This window comes from Malaya genurostris, chromosome 2 (genome assembly GCF_030247185.1).
Source record: "Malaya genurostris strain Urasoe2022 chromosome 2, Malgen_1.1, whole genome shotgun sequence".
Lineage (NCBI taxonomy): Eukaryota > Metazoa > Arthropoda > Insecta > Diptera > Culicidae > Malaya > Malaya genurostris.
The window spans coordinates 199,895,137-199,920,453 of record NC_080571.1 but is presented as its reverse complement, the minus strand read 5'-3'; the positions used below and the strand labels follow the sequence as shown (position 1 = coordinate 199,920,453).

Below are 25,317 nucleotides of genomic sequence, written 5' to 3'. Positions count from 1 at the left end.
ATAAAACCAACGGAGACGAGTTCGTACCCAATGAGATGAATCCTCCAAACTGACAAAGACATATTTGCGGAAACATTTCAAAGCAGCAGATTCCATTACAACTTTTGAAAAAGACTGGAAAAAGTATCAAAAATCTTTAGCAAACAATCTGTGCTCAAGCTAACGAGCAGCGCAAGATCTAAAGTTCGCTCCTTGAAACAATGTTGTACATATTCTGAAAATGAATAAGCAATAATTCTTCGCTGCTGCTACAAATCGTGCATGTTCGTTTTATACATTCGTTTGTCATTCGTTCATTTACTTTACTCTTCGAATTGGCTCGAATAGCGTCACTGCGATTATCGTTGGATTCTATTCTTCGCGAAGCATTCTTCATCTGATAAATTCATCATATCTCGTGAGGTAGAAGCAATGGGGGAGTGCTGAGATATGGTTCATCACACATACATAATACTATAGTAATACAGAGGAAAACGTCTCAATTTGCTTGTTTCAAAGACAGCACAAACGATCATCGCGGTTAAGTTTTGACGATGATCGCTGCATGAATATTCGTTCCACATTCGCGTTAAGTCATTCGGAAGTATGTTCAATGCGAATAACAACTGCAAGGAATAGATCTTCATGCGAGCAACGAAGCAGCAACGAAGCAGCGTCGTTCGCACCCGAATATATGGACAAGTCCGAATATCAGAGCGATTACCGAACAAAGGCGAAGGGAAGCGAACGATGATCATTGGCGTTCATTGCATTTTTGATATTCAAGCAACATTGCCTTCACAGTTCGTGCTCGCATCTCACCCGACACAGTCGAAAATCATTTGCGTTCGAAACAACAGAAACAAAGACAAGCGTTGCAAAGTTAGACCAGCAGCAAATGAAATTAAAATCTTACTTAAAGAACGAATGCATCTAGACGCTAATAACGTAAGTGAGATTCAATTCAATAAGGCGTGTAACTGTGTGTACATTACGGTGAAATCCTTTCCATCGAAAGGGAAGTATGGCGGAATTTTTTCCCCGGCAACCGGAATGGCGTGCGAGTGGTATGTATGCAACTTCGTAAGGCAATTCCATCTTACATCATTTATGGTCAAGGTGGGACACATTCGTGTAAAACGCTGATTATCTATGAAAATCAGCTGGTTACATGTCAGTTTTGTGAACAACCTGCACACTACGGTAAACCTTGCACTGAAACTGCGAAAAGGACATCTTCAACCAAAGACAAGGTCAAACGTTCAACAACGAAAACTAGTGAGCGTAGTACTCCTGTTTCACCATCAAACCAACCAACAACTGCAAGCAATGTACAACAAGGCGCTTCTACAGCAGCTATCAACGAGCTCAAGACTGCGAACAACAAGGAAAATGAAAAGAAGACGGAAATCAACAGCAAAACCACCGATGCGGCAATGGATGACAAGACGAGGCACGAACAAAGTACCCCTCAACCCTCGCAGGAAGGAAATGGAAGCTCTTCTCCTCCTATAAAAAGAGTGACAACGAGATCCACTTCAAAAAATTCTTTATTTAAAAAATCGGCTAATTCGGCCACGTAAAGCTTGTACGCAAATAGGCCTGAATAAAAATATCTTTTAAATAAAAAAAAACATATCCTTGAGATAATAGAGAACCGAACAATAAAAAAAATTGGTATTGTTATTTTCCAATCAAGCTTAGACTAATTGGGACACCCTGTAAAAGCCATGTGGCATAAGGTTTTTTGGTATGATTACAAATGTGATTACGTTTTGTGCGACAAACGAATGGATTACAGGTTTGGTTTCAAGAGGCTGCTGCTTCCGACTGGTCATAATCCGGTTACTTCTGCGGATTTGTTGAGTTCTCTATTCATAGTAAAATCAGTAATGAGGGATTTATTTATTTACAATCAACAGACACAATTTGGTCCTAATGATAATTCCTAATAATATTCAGAAAATTTGTACGTATTCTGCTTCGTGACACATTAAAATCATACCCAGATGAAACGCGGTTGAACGATCTCTGTAAACCAATAATAGAACCGTTTGCGCCATAGTTGGTACGTCGTATAGGAAGTCGAAGAAAAGCACTGTTGCGGAGAGCTCTGGGTCGCACATTAATATTAATTTCGTTGAGCAAAACGGGACAGTCGATCCTACCGTTGAATATATCTGCTATTATCAAAGCGCGTGATAATTCTCGTCGCACTTGTAATGTGTCGAGACCCATTAATAACCCGCGACTTTCATAACTAGGTAGTTGATGAGGATCGGTCCACGGCAATCGACGAAGAGCGAAGCGAACGAATCTACGCTGTATTCCCTCAATTCTATGAGCACCGTTCAGGTAGCATGGGTTCCAAACTGCCGAGCAATATTCGAGAGTTGAACGAACAAGCGAGCAGTAAAGCGATTTTAGACAGTGTATGTCTGTGAAGTGCTTAGTTATTCTCATTAAGAATCCTAAGCTACGGGAAGCTTTAGCTACAATGTAACTGATGTGATGCTTGAATGTAAGTTGCTCATCGAGATGGACGCCAAGATCCTTAACGCTAGTAGATCTTCCAATCGAGGATCCATCCAGAAAGTATTCGACATGCAATGGCATTTTTCTCCTCGTGAACGTAATGGCCGAGCATTTGTCTGGATTTACAATCATACGGTTAACTTTACACCAATCTGCGAAGATTACCAATTGCCGCTGGAGAAAGGCTACGTCTTCTAAGTTGCGGATGATGTGATAGATCTTGACATCATCAGCAAACGATAAGCGAGGACCTTCCAAGGCAAAATTGACATCATTGAAGTACAGTAAAAATATTAACGGTCCTAGATGACTACCCTGTGGTATTCCGGATGATGCGAGGAACTCTCCGGAAGTATGATCGTCAATTTTAACTGCTAAACGACGATTCCTAAGATACGACTGCAACCAACGAAGAATGTTCGAACTGAATCCAAGTCTGTCCAACTTAGCAACCGTGATGTCGTGGTTGATTATATCGAAAGCGGAGGAAAGATCTGTGTAGATAACGTCCGTTTGTAAACCGTTAGACATTGCATCAAACACATAAGACAAAAACGATAGTAAGTTTGTGGTTGTTGAGCGGTTAGGCATGAAACCGTGTTGAGTATCGACGATATATTGCTTGCAGTGATTGAAAATTGGTGTCAGTATAACCTTTTCGAACAGCTTTGGTATAGCGCTAAGGGAAGTGATACCGCGGTAGTTGTTTATATCCTTTTTATCGCCTTTCTTGTGGACTGGGAACATAAAGGAAGCTTTCCATAAATTGGGGAAAACTTCTGTAGCGAGAGACATTCGAAACAGTTTGCAGAGGGGAGCGATTACTCCACGCGAGCACTTTTTAAGAATAACTGCCGGTATTCCATCGGGGCCTGGAGAATTTGAGGCTTTCATTCCTACAATTGCCGTCCGTATTGAGTCTTCGTCAATATTGATGCAGTTCAATGAGTTATTAGACAGGGGAACGTTAAGTGCTGCGGCAGCAATTTGCTGCTGAGTCAGGATTTCATTTGAAAAAACCCTAGAAAACTTTTCCGCAAACATCTGGCAGATTTCCTGTGTGCACGAACCAGTACGATCTCCAAAGCTCATTGACGAGGGCAACCCAAATTCTTTCCTTTGCTCATTCACATGTTTCCAGAAATACCTTGGATTTGATTTCAGTTTTCGTTGTACGTTGTTCAAGTAGTTGGCATGGCAGCGCTTAACGGTTTTCTTGTACAACTGATTTATCTGCACGTAGTGATTACGCAGGGAAAATCCTCCATGTTTAGAATACCTCTTTAGAGCGGCTCTTTTGGTCGTTTTCAGATGTCTCGCTTCCGCAGTCAGCCATGGTGGATGCCGGGTCTGCCGTCTCGATCGTTTCGGTACATAGTAGTCGATTGCGTAGCTCATAACATTAGAAAACGTCTGCACAGCAGCATTGACATCATCGTTGTCGAGAACTTCATCCCAGTCGATTTGCGTCAAGAAGTCGGTCATATTGGTGTAGTCGGTTCTACTAAAATTATAGCAGATGATGTCCGTTGGAATGCAGGCGTTCTGTAAGCGATTTGAATCGAGCACAATATGTAGTGGAGGATGATGACGAACGGAATTGACCAGAGGGAACGGTGAAGCACTAATCTTTGGTGCAACATCTTCTCTACTTGAAAAGCAAAGATCCAACATCCGGTTATTTTCATTAACGACAGGATTCGACTGTCGAAGAAGGTTGAGGTTGTAGCCGTCGAGCATGGTTGTAATGCCAATGTGGAAAGTGGAGAGCGCCGGATCAGGAAAGAAGAAACCACCGGAACTTGTTTGCCATTTTATGCTGGAAAAGTTGGGATAACTCTTAACTTTGATTAGATCGGTTGTATGGGTGAACCTAGCGAATAATAGTACTGAACCGATAGTTTACACTAAAATAATTGGTCTGCAAGTGACCGAATTTTATTACAAGTGATTTTCAGACAAAAAAACGTTTCTTAATCCACCTAGTGGTGTGATAATACCTTTCTCTTCTTTCGCAACAGTCTCATGAAAATATATTTCATACTTTCATTGAATAATTTCGGATACTAATTTTGACACCAATTGATTTAGATTGATTCAAGTAGTTCACAAAAGCATGCTTCAGTGTTTATGTCACACAGACAGCATCATTTTTCCAAACTAGTGCTTGACATTTGCGTTGCCTATTTTTAACGTTGACATTTTTCGAGGTGCTTAAAGTTTTGAGCACTAGCGCTTTACGAAATTAGAGGTGATCCCAAAATAAGAGCGGTAAAAATCAACGTGTTTTGTAGCTTTCAAACGAGCCCAAGTTTGTTAAAATCGGTTCTGCTATCTCTGAGAAAATTGAGCGCGTCAGTTACGTCACTTATACAATCATATCTCCGGAACCAAAAGTCACAGCCATTTGATCTTTGAACTTGATCAATGGCCCGACAGTAGCTTTCAAACGAGCCCAAGTTTGTTAAAATCGGTTCAGCCATCTCTGAGAAATTTGAGCGTGTATAAATATCTTCTAAAATGCATACACACACATACATTTTCCGATCTCGTCGAACTGAGTCGAATGGTATATAACACTATGGGTCTCCGATGCTCCATTCGAAAGTCGGTGTTTCCAGCAATTCTAATACCTTTCTATAGAGAAAGGCAAAAACATTAATAAAAAAACAATCACAGAGCATGTTATCCAGCTAATTAAAAAATATTAACTAATTTAGCTTGAGTATCATACGCATACTAATAACAATACTGTTATTTCTATAAATCAAATTTAAGCTAAATAGCGTTTTATGGTTTTAATCTAAATAGTGCAGTGTGATCAACCAGTTTCAATTATAACAGTCTTTCGTCGTTATAATCACTATTTGGAATGTGGTAAAAAACATTGTTGTTCATATTGACCACCCTACGTGCATCGACAATATCGCAGTAATTATTTCTCAGTTGCGAATTTATTCAGTAGATTTTTTTCATTGATGAAAATATAACAATTGAATCTTGCATGAATTATATCGTGGTCGAACTGAAGCGTAGTAGAGCTTCAGCATCGAAAATCATCGAAGACTTTTTTCCCTTTTGATGATATCACGCCTTTTTTTAGAACGGCCAATAAACCATCCATCAACATTCACTTTGAAGAGTAATTTCGAATGACTCCGCACTCGCTGAGAGTAAGTTATAATAGTAAACGGTAGAGAAAAGATTTCTCTTTCGTCTGGTGGTTAATTTAATACTCAGTCTTTCATAGCTCGCTTGCAATTTCTTTCGAAAGTGGAAGTTGACAGGTGGCTTATTGGCCGTTCTAAAAAAACGCGTGATATTATCTCTAGCGGTGTTTCTGTGGGTCATCAAGTTTCGCTGACACAAAAAATCAAATAATGAACTTCGAGTTTCAGAGTATTGTGGATGCTTGTTTCATGAATCAAAATATCGGAAGTGTTTTTTTATAGTCACTGAGCATTTTTTCAGAAAATCTCGAACTGATTATTTCACGAGTGATAATAAAATGAAGTTTTTCTGAACATGATTTTCCCAGCACTGGTGAAATCAGATGTGCAGAGAGAAGAGGAGAGATGCAATTAGTATTACATCTACTATAGACCATGGGTCGTATGAATAAAATGTGGGAAAGTGTAATGTTTATAGTAACTTCCCAGCAACAAAATCCACTCAGTAAAATACTGGATCCGAAAAAAGTACTGAATAACTGTTAACTTCTTCCAACTTACTTTATTTTTCACATCAACAGCTATTCGCTCTTTTGATTACTGTTAGAAAATAGAGATCAAAGCCAGTCAACAAAGGGAGTGTAGTGCGAGAAGCAGAATTAGGATTATCATAATTCTATTGTTGACAGAGAAGAACGTGAACATTAAAAATGTACGTCCATGATTCGAGAGACAATTATATTTTTATGGCGACATCCAAAGTGAAGTTACTTGTTCATTATTTTTGGAAAACGTATTAAAAATGTCCTCTTTCTAATTTTAACACGTCACCTTTCGGGTACATTCATCAACCTCTAAAGCTACTCAACTACCGAAACCGGCATACTGCCCACTTTATTACATTAAAAAGTATATTATTGTCATATCAGCTGCACTATAGAAGGTGGCAGTATCAAACTCTGTTACTTTTTCGCAATATTCCGTCATTTATCTGAAAATCTTCTAACGCGACACTAAAAGGACGGAGGGGAATAATAAACAATAATAACTTATAAAACGGCTCCCCCCATAAACACTACTCACCAACAAATAAATCCCCTCCGTCAATTTTTCTGCTTTCAGTCAAATTGCTGTCCTCACCTTCTGTTAGTAGATTCAATTCATTGATCACTTCGTCCGCTTCTGCATCGACATCATCTATAGGGAAAACAAACAAAACCAGTTAGAGCATGCGCTGCTCCGCCAATCGATCATCATAGGCGATCGCAATGCAACGTTGGGCACTTACCGTCATTCATAGTAACACCTTTGGCTTTCCGCTTTGTTGTTTTCATATCCGTTTCCTCGTTCTCGCCGATCTCATCCGACATGTCGTCGTCATCGGACATTTCAGTATCGGCCTGTGCTAGGAATTCAAAGTTAGCTATGACTGCCGCTTCTGAGTCCATGATCATTGCTTCGGTCATTGATGAAGGTTGAGATTTTTTCGCCGGTGTTCGGCGACCTACGGGAGTAGTGCATTGTTGTATTTTCTTCGTGTATTCCATTTTGTGAGAACTCTTACCTTGTGACTCGCTAGCACGTTTATTGTTTTCACTTCCTCCATTAATATTTGGATTGACATTCTCCTCTTGTTCACTGTTATTATTCAACCCTAGCAATGAACGGACCCGGGTCGAACGAATGTCGAGAATAGTTTCGGTATACCCAATCTCCTGCAAATACTGCCGTAGCAGTTGTCTGCCTTGCCTCCATGTTATATTGGACACGGAGCTGTAGGGTACCTCAGGATCTGCGAATGAAAACAACCAAAATGAAATACTTAAATGGAATGAGTCCCGCTGCCTAACTAACCTGGGGCCACCTCAGTACCAATCCCTGGTTCATCCGAGGGGGGCTTAATATCGTTCATGGGTGGATCGACGCCGTACTTTAACCGGTGGAACTTCGCCCTCTCCTGTTTCAGTGCATATTCCAACATTTTAATACGCCTTATAAGGTCGGATTTGAGAGATTCCTGACCTTTCCTTTCGCCTAATAGTACTGCAATTTTTGCCTGGGAAGAAGAAAACAGAAAACGAAGTTAATTATAATGAGGTTATTGGAGATTTAAAATAAATTCTATTTGTTTCAATTCTGTATAATTAAATTGTCAAACAATGTGAAAACTTGAAAAAACGCGTAACTTCGAAAAAAAACACCTCATAACTAAAGAAAAAAAATTTTTTGATGCCGAATATCTTAGAAATGACTTAAACGTCCAGATCTGTAATCTGAAAAAATATTATTGTAATAATCGACTTTGGGAGAAAATTTGAGACCGCGTAACTTCGAAAATCCACGTAAAAAAACACCGCAAAATGGAAGAAATTTTCTTTTTTTATGCCAAATGTCTTAGAAACGCGTGAAACGTCCAGATCTGGTGTAATCTGAAAAAAAAATTGATTGTTAAAATCGACTTGGGACTTAAAGAATTTGAGACCCCGTTAATTCGGAAATCCGCGGATAAAAAAAAATCCGCAAAATGGAAGAAATTTTTTTTATGTAAAGTGTCTTAGAAATGCATGAAACGTCCAGACTCGATCTGGTGTAAACATTTTTTGAAAAAAAAAAATTTCATGTGTCAAAGAGTTGACATAAAAAAAATTTCGGGATAACACCAGATCTCGAAGTTTCATGCATTTCTAGGACAAAACAAGAAAACCGCGTAACTTCGGAGATCCGTGTAAAAAAACGCGTAATTTCGGAATATTTATATCATATCAATAATTATATCATATCAATTTTGGAGATTTGGAAAATCTGTGCGTCTCGTCCTCATGTGCACCTTGTGCACTGCACAACTGGTCGAATTGAAGGAATGAACTGCGTCCCCAACCCCATCCAAATTCGATTATTTTTTTGGAATCTTTATTTATTCGACGAAAGCAGGTTGGATCGCACCGTGTATTTCCACGCATTTCATATACATCAGACATAAAATTTCAAGTGTCTGTTGTCGCTGTGTTAATGTCTTTGCCGTGCACATGAGTTATTGCACAGATTCAAGAATAGATAGAGTTACTTAGCTTAGTTTTGAGATTTGTTTGTTTAATAAAAAAATCCCATCCGAAAGTATATCGTTATCTCATTGTATTGAAAAACACAAGCGAATCTCCAGTCTTCAATCTTTATTTTTCACTTACAACGAACTTTTACATCTGCTATCATACCACATAAACCATGCACTACTAGTAAATTTTGTCATGAGACGCCACTGTGGAAAAGATTTAATTTTTAGCCCTAGATGATTTGTATGACACTTTATAATCTGTCCCTGGGGGAAAACTAATATTGAGCAATGTATGAGAACATATTCTTTCCGAAGTTACTATTTTCTATTTTAGATAACAGGAGGCGATTTGAGGATTTGTTCGTTCGCATTTTTATACTTTGAATCAATTGTTCACAAATTTTTTCTTATCAGAAGAATGATTGTCCGATAAACATGAGGAACGTGCTATCAGAAGGCATTAATTTCAGATTCTAAATTCCCGAAGCACATTTTCAATGATATTTACAACTAATATATTCACATAAATCAAAATTAGTACTAAATCTAGTAAATTATCCTGAGAAACATCAATTAACGAGTGCCATACCTTCCGGCGAGAGAAATGAAACCCAATCTTTTGATTACTCTAGGAAGTGGAGAAATGATTTACTTAGATGAATTATTTTAAAGATATTTTTTATCCAGGCCTATTTGCGTACAAGCTTTACGTGCCGATTTTTCCGATTATTTGCGCACAAGCTTTACGTGCCGATTGAATTCCGTCTTCTTTTCGTTTTCCTTGTTGTTCGCAGTCTTGAGCTCGTTGATAGCTGCTGTAGATGCGCCTTGTTGTACATTGGTTGCAGTTGCTGGTTGGTTTGATGGTAAAACAGGAGTACTGCGCTCATTAGTTTTCGTTGTTGAACGGTTGACCTTGTCTTTGGTTGAAGATGTTCTTTTCGCAGTTTCAGTGCAAGTTTTACTGTAGTGTGCAGGTTGTTCACAAAACTGACATGTCACCAGCTGATTTTCATAGGTAATCAGCGTTTTACACGGATGTGTCCCACCTTGACCACAAATGATGTAAGATGGAATTGCTTTACGTAGCTGCATACGTACCACTCGCACGCCATTCCGGATTCCGGGGAAAAAATTCCGCCTTTCGAAGGAAAGGATTTCACCGTATTGCGACATATTGTCCCGAACGAACTTATCGCTGGCCTGCGGGGGAAGGTCATGCACGCGTACTTCTATGGCATTGACCATGTGCACAGCGATTTTTTATTTAATGTTGTCACACTCAACGCAGTGCACCTCGTTGTTAACCGAAGCGAATGCAATTGCATCGCTTTCACGTTTAAACATAATGTACACACAGTTAGACGCCTTGTTGAATTGAATCTCACTTACATTGCTAGCGTCTATATGCATTCGTTCTTTAAGTAAGATTTGAATTTCATTTGCTGCTGGTCTAGCTTTGCAACGCTTGAAATCTATACAAATTCAATTTGGCATTGTAGGCCAAGTTTCAGGCTTTGTTAAATCGTATTTGACCATTCCGTACACTCTATTGTTCACTGCACTGTATTGTCTTTGTTTCTGTTGTTTCGACCGTGAGCGATTTTCGACTGTGTCGGGTGAGATGCGAGCACGAACTGACTTAGATGAATTAAAAAGCATCGAATAGTGCATGTTTTGTTATGTTTACGATAAAATTGTATCGTTATATGTGGAAGATTGTAGATTGTACGGCTCCTGCCGCAAATGTTGCAAATGGATCGATTTATTCGAAATTTTCGAAAGTTGTTCCGAAACACTATAACTAGTTCGTTAATGAAGGGTTTTACGAAAAATATTTTGTTGCATGATTGGAAATGTTTTTTCCTTAATGATTAATATATAAATTTCGATTTTTGCTGGAAAAAATATTGCCAATCATGCAAAATCTTTTTTTTCGCAAACTCCTTTGTTATTCACGAACTAGCTATAGCAATTAGGAATAACATCTAAAAATTTTGAATGAATCGATCCATTAGTTTTTAAATATCGTGCAAATCGCAAAATAAAAGCATTTTGCGGCAGGGGGGCATAAAATCAACAATCTTCTACATATAACTATACATTTTTTTACTTAAATATTACAAAACATGCACTATTCGACGCTTTTTAATTCCACTAAGTAAAATTATTTTCATACTTCCTAGAGTAATCAAAAGATCGGGCTTCTTTTCTCGAACCAGAAGATATGTAACCTCTTAATCGCCACTTTCGATTTTCAAATCATCTTGATTTAAAATCAATCTTCCACGATTCAATAATCCCACTAGTTTTATTCGCATCCGACAATTTGCGAAAAAATATATCTATTACTATTTTAAATGAAAGTGATACTAAGAGAGAATACTTCTAACTAATAATGAATTTTATGACAAATTATTTCTCAACTTCTGTTCGGCAAAGGTCAAGAGTACCGCACTGCCCATACTCTCATATCAGTCCCATATCGATTTTAACAATTTTTGAGTTTGCTTGATGGATGAAGTCTATCCTTAATACACTTTCAGAAATTGCAAGAAAAATTGTGGGTTTGTGCCGTAAAATTTGGTAAAAATATCAACTGTTATTTGTCTCATATCCAAAGTACCCGCATATCAGTTTTACTTAGTACGAAGTTCACTGATTTAATAATGTATGAAAATATTTGTGCTGTATTATCACTATTTAGTGCAACAATACCAAGATTTAGGGTTTTGTAGCACGAAACCTACGGAAGAAATTTTAATCGTCCTTTTCTTGGAACGCTGATTTCCCATTTGGGAGCATGGGCAACGATTTACTAATACGATTCGATTGAGTCGCACAACATCGACAATACCCTTCACTTGTTTTTTTTTCAGAACGGCCAATAAGCCATGCAATAAAATTCACTTTAAAGAGTAATTTCGAATGACTCGGCACTTGCTGAGAGTAAGTCATAATAGTAAACAGCAGAGAAGTTTTCTCTTTCGTCTGGTGTTAAATTTAATACTCTATCTTTCACAGCTCGCTTGCAATTTCTTTCGAAGTGGAAGTTGACAGGTGGCTTATTGGCCGTTCTAAAAAAAACGTGCGACTTGAATATGAAGTTCTTTCATGCGTGATGAACAACAATATGAGAAATATAATCGTTACAATAGTTCTATGACTGCAACTGTTATTATAATTACTTAAAACCCTGTTTAAATCTAGTCTGTACGATGTCACTTGTTTGCCACAGTAATAACTTCATAAAAATCGATTGTACATTACTTTTATCAGGACCTTTGAATTCTCATATATGAATATAAACACACCATACCCATAGTCGTTCCCTCTTGCACAGCTCAACAAAAAACCTTCCGAGTACTCCTGGAAGAACGGAGATCCACCGATGACGATAACAATGTCGATGACCAGCCTGTTGTGGAAAACGATGTGCTTTATCGCTGTAATCAAGTCGATTGCGTCAACGTTGTGTAAGAAACATGGTGGTGTCTTTTTGTGCATGCACACGATTTTCTAGAAACTTACGTCGGAAATCAAAATTGACAGTTGTCAAACCATGCTGACTTTCCTGGGTGGCACGAAAATAAAAAAAAACTATTCAAGGAAGTGATGGCACATTTTGACAGTTGGTGACACCTGAGCACTGTTTGGTTTCACTATTATACCCGAAGGCCGAAACCTGTTGAGCAAAACACAAGTAACAATCGACTGAAAACAAAACTGCACTTGTAGCTTTGAATGGACGAGTGTCCGCCGACAGTGAAACAGTGTGATGAGCGTAAGAGTTGTGAATAAACATAACATCAACCCCGCTTGCTTCTCCGGTAGATATGAGTGAATTGTATGTGCAATTAAGTTACCTCTGCGGTGGATATAAAGAGGTAATCGCTAGAGCGTATGAGCAACTGGAGCACCTAGCGTGTTATGACGCCGCCAGACTTGAAAAATACGCAATGTTATTGTGAGTGCAACGACCCTAAACCAGTGGAGGATCTTTATGAGCAGTTATACGTTCTAATTATTTATGCATGTTGATAATTTTTCGTATGTTCATACGTAATAATTCAGTTCATGAGCGCCGAATTAAATATAAAGCGATTTCCAATAAGTCTCGTTTGGTCGTGAACAAATTGTATGTAGTATTTACTAAACGAATTTATGAATTTGGTTGTGCGATAGCAGCCAGCAGATGTCCATTGGCAGCATGTCTTATTACTTCATTTTTTGTGATTTTTGTTAGCTAAACATGAAAAAGCAAACACATGATATTGTCAACAAACTTTCTGTCCCAAGGCCAGAAAAACTTGCGTCACTAGTATAAAGTATAGTTGTTTATAGCGAAAAGGTTACGGAACATAAGTTCCAGCCACCCTGCAGCATTCAGTGTCACGAACGGAAATAATGTAATGAAACTCTCAGTCTTGCTTGTAGATGTTTTTTTAATGATATTTAGGTCAATCGTTCGCAGCGTTTTATTTTAATTTTATAAACGAATATATATCAACAAAGTGATTACAAGAAATTATCCAAAATAACCCTGTTATTTTCCTACACTGAAAAAAACTCAAGTTTTTGAGCTGTAGTAAAAAAATATATCTGTGTAATTTAATTCCTTTTTGCCTTTCTCATATAGATAGTACAAAGTTCCTGAGTTTCATTTGGATCCGACTTCCGGTTCCGGAATTACTGGGTGATATGCACCAAAAATGTGAAAATAATGTCACTCACTTATCTCGGAGATGACTAAATCAATTTTCACAAATTTAGATTCAAATGAAAGGTCTTATGGTCTTATACAAAGTTCCTGAATATCATTCAGATTCGACTTCCGATTCCGGAATTACAGGGTGATATGTACCAAAAATGTGAGAATAATTTCATTCACTTTTTTCGGATATGGCTGCACCGATTTTCAATATCTTAGATTCTATTGAAGGTCTCAAGATGTCATAAAAATATTTCAATTTTCATTCGGATCAAACCCCTGGTTCCGGAGGTAGGGGGCTTGGTGTAAAAATTTAAATTCCAAGAGTTTTTTTTATAAGCTACCTCTATATATGAGATTCTGTAACTAAATAAACCATTGATAATCCCATAAATGATTTACTGAATTTTATTCAAGTCCGATTCTCGGTACATTTTTTCCAACATTTAAATCGCCGTAGAGAATCGTAAAAAAATGTGTAGGTCTTATTAGTGTATGGAACCGAATGTCACTATGCCGATATCTAGCTTTCGGTTCGGTTGTGATAAAATGGAGCTCACTTTACTTTCTCACATATGCTTGAATCGATGTTCACTAACTTAAATTCAAATGTAGTATATCAATGTAGTAGTAGTGTGCATTAGAAATCTTCAAAACTATTTTCTAAAATTTTTTAAATGGTAATATTTCGGAGAATTTCTGCGAGAAGAGAAAATGAATAAAATGAGAAAACGTTTCAACAATATCCTATATTGAAGTCCCGGGAAGTCTTGATTCACAGCTCTTATTCGAGGAAACTGAAGAAAAATTTGCAATACTACCGCGTAAAGAATAAAAACATCCCTATTTTTTATAAATGAAATTACGTGATACAAAATAAACGAGTGAATAGGATTAAGACAAAATAAGTGATTCATTGCATTTAAATATTCTAAACAAAAATCATTTTAAATCACCAAATAAAGATCAACAGATTTCACGCGCGTCTTGATTCTTTATTATTTCCGATTTATTATTTTAATTATTTATTAAAATTATTAATTGGTTATATTGGTTGATCTGGGCAGCCGGCTACCGAGAAAAATATAAATTTATTGTTTGAAATATTAATATCAAGTATTTTTTTACTATGCATTCAATATACCGACATATGTTATCTCTGTTATTAGCTCTGTAATATCAACGGATTTGCGCAATAGTTGATTTCTATCATTCAATTTATAATCCTGAAAGACAATCAGTAACATGGAAGAAAACATTCTAAATAAAACTTTTCTCCGAAGCTAGACGGAAATTGATAGGTTGAATGAAGAGATAATTTAGTAAAAGAGTAATCCGAAGTGAAACGTTGAAAATATCTGATAACTGAAAGGAAAAAGAAACTCCTGCAAGTGTCGCCTTTTACGACATGGAAGCAGGAACCCAGTGGATCTATTCTTGGTTCATTTTTTTCTGCCGGATTCCACACGGCATCTAGGCTGATACTGTCCGGAGAGAGCTAATAGGTAGGTACTATCAATCTCCTAGTGGACCCCAGCCTCTACAAAATAAGTTTTTCCCAAAGTTCTTCTTAGTTATATTACTTCTAAAATCTAAACTTAGTCTGCAGCGAACCCATCTGCCACTGTCTATTTTATTTTTTCAGTAGTGGTGTGTCATGTTGTGTTGTTTACAGCAATGCGAACAGGAGAAACTGGTGATTGTTTTTATTATTTACAATGCCTTCTTATATTTTTCCTTACTAAAAATCAGGCTAGACTAAACTTCGTCGATTATTCGGGGAACGTTTGATAAATGGACCTATTTAAGGAGGGCGCGTGAAGTTTATAATCATGCAGATTTTTTTTGCGATCGTGCTTAACTAGGACGTATGTAAATATAGTTTAAATTCATTTGGATCTATTAGGTACTTTATTATTTTGGTTAGGGAGTAGATATCTACATTACTTCGTATCGCGTTTCATCGGTTTCTAGTAGCAACATGCATTCCTTCCCAAGTAGATTTGCATTCGGACGTGACCGGCGTCGGTATTGATCAACATGCAGGAATCAATGCAGTTTACACAATGTGAAACTACGTGCTATTCTCAAGCAAGTTGTTTCAGAAAAACATTTTTCAAGCTTAATTGGTTCTAATTGGCATATTGTCGCAAAACTGAAATGTAGAGGCTCTGCTTGTTTAGAGATGATACTTTCAGCAAGAGCTGTCAAATCGGTAGGAAAATTAATTACTCCACCTTTTCAACAATTTCTTATGAAAACGGGCAAAATCATTTGAAAGATCATAGTAGAAGTTGAAGAGAAATCTATCGTTTATTCAGGATAGAGCATTAAACTTGGTTTGATACCATTTTTCAAATGCCTGGAAATAACAAATAAAGTATCCAAAATAAATAGTACTCGATCGCTATACATTATAGTACTTGAAAAAAGAACATTACACTGGTTTCTGTTTAAAAAAATGTTGATCCGAAAAAACCTAACCTTACCCAATTTCAAACATTTCTGAAGATTTTCCATGTTTAATCGGAGTTTACACTAAAAAAAGTAGTGGTAGTAACTTTGAAATCGATTCTCTTTTACCCCGAGTGTACTTTTATTGCTGATATCTATTTGTACTATTGAATAATAGCCGATATAAAAATTTCCGAAAGAATCCTCCTTCTCTTGGTTCCATTTGTCATTGGCAGGTGTCGCTACCGGTAAATCAGCTTTGCGACAATGTGCCAATCAATAACGGAGTAGCAACACACGGGCGGTCTCTAATTCTAATTTTGACTACTCGGCAGAAAATAACTATTGAAATGACAAAATTTTAACCAAAAGTTGAAATCATTCGTGAAATGGTTCACAGTCTTAGTATGAGAAATACAATGAGTATTCAGTCTTCATATTTAACAGTAGCGTCATACAATTAGTGCTTATCATCAGTTATCTGCACAATTTCCAAATGGATGTAATTTGTAATAGTTGTAATTTATTCATTTATTACGAAACTCTTTTCTCGTCACTTTCTCAAAATCTCAGAAAGGTCTTCAAATGGTGAGATAATTAAGTCCTCACAAGTCCCTATCTCATGCCTCCCCGAGCGTCTATGATGACATTTGGTCAATAGAACGGCGTCGACTGGGTGCTATCGCCTTCTGCGTTAGTAGCAGAATGAGAGGGTGCGAAATGGCTTGTAGGTTGAAGTCCATCCTAAAGTGCAGTGTTTATCATAGTATATTACAACATATAATTCTGTTGTTTATTACATCATGTATTATTATTATTATTTTTATTATTATTATTATTATTATATACTATGTTGTATGGTATTATACTGCATTGCATTATATCATATTATATTGTATTATATTATATTATATTGTATTCTATTATATTATGTTGTATTGTATTGCATTATGTTGTATTATATTATATTATATTATATTATATTATAGGGTTTATTATGAGTAGTACTACGTACCTCTGCGCAAAATATAAATTTGTTTTCCTTATAAGTTATCATTTTTAAAGTAGCTTTTAACTAAATATCAAGGTCGTCACAAGGTGAGCTTGGTCCCCACTGGTTCCTGTTTCATGCCTACACGTGTGTCTGTGGTGACAATTGGTCGATGGAATGCGTTGATGGCAGAATGAGAGGATGAGAAATGACATATAAATTCAAGTAATATAATATCATAGCATATCGCAACATATCATTTTATTCATTCTATTATTTATTATATAATTCATTGTACTATATTATATTGTTTTTTATTATTATTTTCATTATTAAATTTATTGTTATTATTATTAATTTGTCATCGATAATAATAACATATATTATTTTTATAGATGTGGATATTATTATTGTTATTAGAAGAGAAATATTCTACTTCCTGCAGTATTGCGAAGATAGAAGAGCGTAACTGACACTCTACATTAACTGTTATTTTATATATTGTTTTATAATATATTATATTATATTGTATGACATTGTATTATATTATATTAAATTAAAATATATTATATCATTTTATGTTATATTAATTTCATTACACTATGTTTCATTGTATTTATCAATATAAAACATTTTGCACGGGGGCGTAAAGGGGAGGGAGCATCAGGGCATCGGACGAATTGATGACTGGACGAGGGATTGTGGATAGCCAGCCCAAGTCACTTGAAGGAAACTTGTTTCGTTCTGAAGGTTTGAAATGAGTCTGATGCGTCCTTCTCAAACAAACCATCAGGCGGGTTCAAGCATGTATAGCGATATGCTTCATCCATGCACTGGATATTATGGTTGGAAGAGCATCTTTTATTCCCGCGGAATACGAGTAAGTGACTCTACTTACATATCCGCCCAACCCTTTTTGTTCGCTTTTCGGTAACAGCTATAGTAAGAAGGTGAATGGATGAGTCATATCGGGGCTACTGTAAGTCTACCCGCATCCACTGGCAAGTCCATGAACTGATGGTGGCTTCACTTCACATCACATCACATCACTTTCTCAAAATCTCAGAAGTTAGCTTAGACCGAAGAGTTTAATTTATTTGTTCCTACTTCTTGTGTAATCTGTATATTTAGGTTATAGTTATAGTATAGTTTAGGAAGTTTGTATAACATCTGTATTCTGTATTAAATTTGTACATGCATGTATAAATGTATATAATAAAATCAATCTGTATAAAAGACATGACTAATCTGAGCTCCTCCTGTTTTTTTTTTCAATATCGAAGCTCAAATCGGAACAAATAATTGTTTTATTCCTTCTAGTCGTGTAATGATGCCCCTCTCATACACGTCAACATTACTGAGGGATTGCTCCGATATTTCCCTTGACATTGACGGACAAAAAAATAAGACACCAGCAGTTGAAAACTGTGAATATCTTAATATCCACCGAAAAGGAATCCCCAAGAGATATGCCGAAACACTTCTTACCTGTGTTAACGTCCGTATCGAAATGGTGGTAGCAGTTGAGTGCTTGGAATAATCAAGCGCAGCTGTACCCACCGTAGTAGTCATGGCTTGCTATGCATCGATTATTATAAAATCGTTTATACCCACACATTATCCCTCTTCCAAAAAAAAATGAAAGTGATGTAGTGGTTTATGAAATACGCTAATTGCCTAGAAATGCAGATTGATTTTGGGTTGGTTTCTACCCAAAATTAAGTAGCGGCTAGTAAGTGTGTATTTCTCACTCAAATATTGCTCAGACCTATTTGGCGAATGTCATACTTATAGAACTTGGCAGCGATGTCAGATCTACGATAATATCCGTATATTTGAATTTGGAGATTTTCAACGAATTTTAGAACCGTGAAGAATATCTACGGAAATTTGAGTTCACAGAATTTTGAATTTTTGATCAGAAAACTACGGAATCTTGTCTAGTGACTAAAGACAAATGGTCTTATCTTGCTCATTTCGTGCTAAAGTTCCCGGGATAAATGTCACTTTGTGGAAATGACACTACAATTATTTGGCATCGCTTTTAGCTTGGTCTCTGCAATGTTTTGGAAAATTGGAAAAACAACGGTGCTAAGTTTAACAAAATTTCAATACTTATAAAGGGAAACTGGGTATTAGCAGGTAACTACTGGTTTTGTAGAAGGTATTATCTCATAATTATGCTATTCAGTTTCAGAAATCGGATTGTAAAATTGTTACTCTAAATTTATAATTTTTCACGCGGACTCTTCTAGAAACTATATTATGGAAATAGGACTAGATCTCTATAGAAGAATTAGACATTTTAAAGAAATTAAATATATATATATATATACTTTGGTAAGTAGTAAATTCGATACATTAATGGTTGACCTATTTAACTATCGTAACATACATGATGTTTTATACACACGTTACTAAGAGATGTTGCTATCTCAGAGTTTTTAATGTAACGATTCCATTCCTCCCACATTCGGTTTGCGGGGATTCCGCTCGGGAACGGCTTAATATGATCCCAACGAATACTGGAGGATGCACTGCCAAAATTGGCTGGGGACTAACTTATATCGTTCGATAGGTTCCAACTGCTATCGGTACAGTCGTTTGAAATTGGTTTAGGTTGAAGACGTCTCAGACTTCGTTAAAGCCCGCGATCATTTTTTTTTTTCATACGCTCAATTCTTTCGGCATTACTTATATTTTCTGGTATTTCATGATTGCGATGCGGAATCACTTCTTATATTTTCGTGTATATTTTCTGACTCATTGTTCACATCGTTGACGATATTGGTTACACAATCGGAAGTCGAAGTCGATGACGTGCTAGAAGTGCATGACGAACTTGAAGGGCACGACGTTACATAATGCGACAACTCCTTGTCGACCTGGTTAATTGATTCATCCGATACGGATTCATCATCTGAACTGCCTGGTCAATCGGACATATTTCCCGTTATTCGCCATATTATTGCTTTAAATTACGTACTTTGTTGTTATAAACACAAATATGTGCATCAAGAACAATGCGAGCTACTATAGCAATATCGAATATTGAAATCAGTTGCGTCTCTCGTGCGCGATGTTTCTGGTCGGCTAATTTTAATTTAATGCGCGACCATTTTCGTCCGCTTTTTTTTATTATTATTATTGCGCGACCTTTCTGGTCCGCGTGTAATGCGCAACCATCCTGGTCCTCTCAGAATGCGCGACCATCCTGGTCCGCTTAGAATGCGCGACCATCCTGGTCCGCTCAGAATGCGCGACCTACATGGTCCGCTAATAATGCGCGACCTTCCTGGTCCGCTCAGAATGCGCGACCTACATGGTCCGCTAATAATGCGCGACCTTCCTGGTCCGCTTATAATGCGCGATCACAGTGATCCGCTTTTCCAATTCGTTTTAAATGTTACGTAATTTAGGCGACCATTTTATTTATTTGAAAAATGAAATAAAACGAGGCGCCTAATTACTGCAACGTTTGCTACACACTTTTTTTCTCTGGGATTCCTTTTCCGGTGAAAATTGCAATTACAATATACTTGCTAAGCTAAGGGTTCTGAACATTGTTGCAACGAAATTGCAACACCTGGCAAAGGATCGCCATTGTGAATATCTTAATATCCACCGAAAAGGAATCCCCAAGAGATATGCCGAAACACTTCTTACCTGTGTTAACGTCCGTATCGAAATGGTGGTAGCAGTTGAGTGCTTGGAATAATCAAGCGCAGCTGTACCCACCGTAGTAGTCATGGCTTGCTATGCATCGATTATTATAAAATCGTTTATACCCACACAAAAACCTCTCATAAGCACACTATCCGTCAATTTTAAGTTAGTTCAAATTAGTTCATACTCTGACTCTCGGTGAAAAAAGTACCGAATTCTGCTAAATGTTCTAAGTGTGTATTATTTCAGCTCCATGTCATTTTTGCTTTTCTCATATAGAAAGTTTATGCAATCACTGTTAAAATCGACTTTTGAACCGAGGCCCGGAGGGCGAGTGTTATATACCATTCGACTCAGTTCGTCGAGTATGCAAAATGTTTGCGTGTATATGTGCGTATGTGTGTATGTAACGTTTTTTTGCACTAACTTTTCTTGGGGATGGCTGAAACGTCTTCACAAACTTAGATCCAAATGAAAGGTCTTGTGGTCCCATACAAAATTCCTGAATATTATTTGGATCCGACTTCCGGTTCCGGAATTATGAGGTAAATGTGCAAAAAAATGAAAATATGTGTTCTCACTTTTCTTATAGATGGCGCGACCGATTTTCACATAGGTTCAAATGAAATGGGGTCCTGTGGTCCCATACGGAATTCCTAAATTTCATACGCATCCGGAAGTCGGATATAGTAAATATAAGGTGTACTGTGTTAAAAATTTTATACCATCAGTAAGAAGGGTGAAAAACCCAAAAAAAATTCTAAATCGACCTCAAATCTTCTCCAATCGAAAGTTTTTATCAGCAGACGGTCAACCAAACCGATTTCGGTTATTTTTCCAAGAATCGAAGAAAATTATTTTGAAGAATATCACAGTTTATATATGATAGTATGATTTATATGAGAAAGGCATCATACACCACTAGCTGGATTAAAACAGGTTTTTATTAGTGGATTAGACATCATGGGTTAGCCCAATTTTGTGCTTAGGGTACATAACCGATTTGAATTTTGTCTACGTTTCGTCTTAGACTCATCAGTGCATAACAGATTATGTTGAGCTGTTATGCCACCTAGCAGTCCAACTTAAACCGCTAAGCAGAAGTAAAGTGTCTGCTTTTGACAGAATACTTTCTATTTTGCACTGGAGTTCAATTTCTGAGGTAAACAAAACCAAACAATTTTTTCAAGCTTGAAACCAGTACAATGTTTCCACGCACAGCGTGGCTTTACACAGTGGTTTTACCGGAAACTTTATTCTGATTAAGGAACTATGGGTTTATACAATTTATACGATTTTACACAGAAAGCAAAAAAAATTGTTTTAAATATATACATTCTAGATTAGTGAAAAGTTTCATTCAAAAGTAAAATATTCTTTTGATATTGTCATAATTTTATTACACAAATTTGAGAATCGAGGAATTTCATATCTTCGTGCTTGCACGAAGCTGTACCAAATTATTGTGAACTATTTTCTGTTCGGCTCCTGTAGAATCTGCTTCATTACTTAACGAAATGGATATCATATTTCACGTAAAGTATGAAAAATATTACTCGAAACGAATAAAAAAAATGCGTAAATCATGCTAGATACTGTCGAAGGGTTAAAATTGACTAGAATTTTATGTGTATCTCGTCAACTTTCTTTGCCTGGGGGAAGAACATCACAGCTTAGAAGAAAAATTGAGACTTAAATCATTTTTGCTTATTTTTTACTTCCACCTACACCGACGGAACCATCGGCATACACATCCGTCATTGGTCGATTTCATGAAACGATTATTTTCCATGGCCCGTACTCTGGTGGGAAGCTGGGAGAGAGTACGAGAGAAAAGCACAAACACCCAAAATACAGCGCGTGGGTAAAACTGCTGCCACTCATCTAAATTTATCCTCTAAACTCGATGTATCTGCTTCCGAAGCGATACCCGTTGTTTGCTATTACACGTATAATAACCGACTGGATTTCAATATCACGACCATGACTCATGGCACCCAGCAGCACACAGTGGTTAAAGGCGGCAAGAAAAAGTGATCCTAATTAATAAGCGTATGATGTTTCGATTTCATTTACCCGGGATATGTGTTTATGATTATTCTTCGCAATTTGAAAACAATTATTATTAGCTGCGTGCTTTCAATGGGTCTAAACGTAAGTATCCTTTGTTTTACAAATGATTCATCAGTAGATTTGGAGCAGGAATGCCAGATCTTATGTTTCATATTGAAAGCGTCATATTGTTGACTAACAACAAGTTTACATCGTTATGTTTATATAGTTTGTGTTGTTATTTTGGAATACGTTGTCTGAGTGTCAATTTTACGTTGCAAATAAAGAGTGTTCCGGAATATTGAAAGTTTTTTTTATACTTGATATAAAGGGTGTTTTTTTAAAGCCTTGCTAATTTGAAATTTAACTAAAATACATGCCAAATTATGAAATAACCAATTTTTTTATTTGGCAGATAATTTCTTAGCATTTAACATTCAAATATTATTTCGGACATATGACCACCACGACTATTTATCACAAAGGTGAATGACCTTGGTCCAATTTTCGACCACTTTTTCAAGCATTAGAGGGCGTATTTCCAGTGGCGTCCCGTCCTTTTGTGCACCTCGTGCACTACACAACCGGTCAAATTGAAGAAATTAACTGCACCTCTATTCCTCCGTACACATGAGTTACTGCACGGATTTGTTGCTCTCTATCACGTTTGACTATGTGAGAACTTGTTTGCACACCTTCAGGAGTGTCTTCAGTGGCTTATGCTTATGGCAGTTGAAAACAAATAGCTGTTTCAGTTGCAACGTCTAAGCGAATTTTTGATGAAGTTTTAGACAGATTTACTCGACGTGCAGAGTGACGAATTCTTCTATTGTGTCGATTATTAATTCATATTATTATTGACAAAAATGAGCTTTATTAAAAAAGGCATCCAAAAGTATATCGTTATTTCATTGTATTGAAAAACACAATCGTAGTAGCTATTCCTCGATTTTTAGTTTCACTTAAAACGAACTGTTACATCATATGTCATACCACATAATCAGTGCACAACGCGTAAATTTTGTCACGAGACGCCACTGCGTATTTCAGCAACAACAACGTTGAATTTTGGTTTCCAAAGCATCCATTATTGCTGGTTTTTCCACATAAACCAATGATTTCACGTAATCGAGCGGCGTCAAATCATACGAACGCGTAGGACAATTCACCGATCCATTTCTCGAAATAATGTTGTCGTTGAAATGTTCTTTCAATAAGTCGATTGTTTCGGCCGCAGTGTGGCAAGTGACACTATCCTGTTGAAACAACATTGACAACAAAAATTTATTGATCATGGTTCTGTATCGATTTCCATTCACTGTAACGCGTCGTACTTCCTCATTTTTAAAGAAATAAGGACCAATGATTTTTAAAGAAATAAGGATCATGATTCTATCAGCCCATTGACCACACTGAACAACAGCAATATTTTCTTTTGTATGCACTCTTCATTCTTGTCGATGGCTTGGCATCCAAAATAGTGAATAATTACGGTAGTGGTAATTACGTTCCTTATGGTGGTCTCAGACGGACGATTATTTGCACCATTAAATTCACGAAATGCTCTATAAACAGTTTTAATTGAACACTGATTTTGGAAGCGTTGTTCTATTCTATTCATGATGATTTGCTAAAAAATACTGAATAGAGACGTCACTATACACTGTCAAAACATTCAGACAATAGAGTAATCCCTATTGAAAAAAACAAACATCCTAAAAAACATCCTTTAGAACTTTTCATCTTATACTCGTCAGTTCAGAGCAGTTCAATTTGAACTGTTTAGTGCAAACTTAAACAGTATATTTTTCATTTTTATCTTAAGAGGAAAAGGACCAATTGGGTCGTAGCTCCTGCATTTGCTCCTCACCCTTTGAATGCACATTGCGGTCGATTTTTTATATGTCTGTATGAAATGTTCAAAACGACGAATGTAACAATGAGAGATTCTCTTTGTTTCTTTTCTCTTTCGATTATAACAGTACTCTTAGAAATCTTTCACTCCAATTATTTACCGATAATAATAACTAAAGTTGTAATCTTTGAATCTGCACTTAAGAAATTACTTAAGAAAAAAGCAGAAATATTCCGCAATAATCGAAAGAGGTAGTAAACAAAGAGAATCTCTCATTGTCACATTCATAGTTTTGAACATTTTATACAGAAGTTGGCCTTTATTACCGTTCTCACTTCCACTTTCACATTCACTTACATGTCACTTCACTTGATTTTACATATTATCAGTATCACGCATTGTGAAGTGATCACTGTGGTGGAAAAAATTATTTTTTTTAACAAAATATTGGTAGCGTGATGTTCATAATGGCATCAAGTTCATCGAAGTAAATACTTTTGTCTTTAAAGCGACTTCCGTAATAAGGAGCCACATTCACTTTACTTCATTTCCACCATGAAGTGATACTTGTTATAAGTGTCACAGTCACTTCACTTGGTTTTCACCGTGTAGTGATACCGGTAATGAAGGCCGTTGTCTCGATATAACTTTGCATGAAACGTGTATATGAGGTGCCAATATTCAGGGTTCATCTTATTTCGCAAAGCAGTAGTGCTCAAAAGTTCCTATACATGTATCGGATTTTTCAAGATCGAAAATTCAAACTTTAACCGCAGGGCAGCACCACTTACCCATGTCCTATTTAGCTGAAATTTTGCATATAAACTTTTTTGAGATGCTTAAGATTTTGAG

General features: G+C 36.7%; 1 protein-coding gene across 6 annotated transcripts in view; it reads right to left on the bottom strand.

The window, feature by feature from the left end:
- Nucleotides 1–25,317, bottom strand: part of LOC131426985 (striatin-3) — a 69,402-nt gene that overhangs the window by 9,548 nt on the left and 34,537 nt on the right. For 3 of the 6 annotated variants that reach the window (XM_058589837.1, XM_058589836.1, XM_058589838.1), the window contains 4 exons: nt 7,539–7,740; nt 7,249–7,476; nt 6,973–7,188; nt 6,768–6,881 (listed from right to left, as the gene is read on the bottom strand). In XM_058589837.1, the coding sequence (XP_058445820.1) occupies nt 6,768–6,881; nt 6,973–7,188; nt 7,249–7,476; nt 7,539–7,740 (760 nt within the window). Of the gene's footprint in view, nt 1–6,767; nt 6,882–6,972; nt 7,189–7,248; nt 7,477–7,538; nt 7,741–12,055; nt 12,183–12,267; nt 12,424–25,317 lie in introns of those variants that run through there. The other 3 variants (XM_058589841.1, XM_058589840.1, XM_058589839.1) reach the window with 3 other exon arrangements.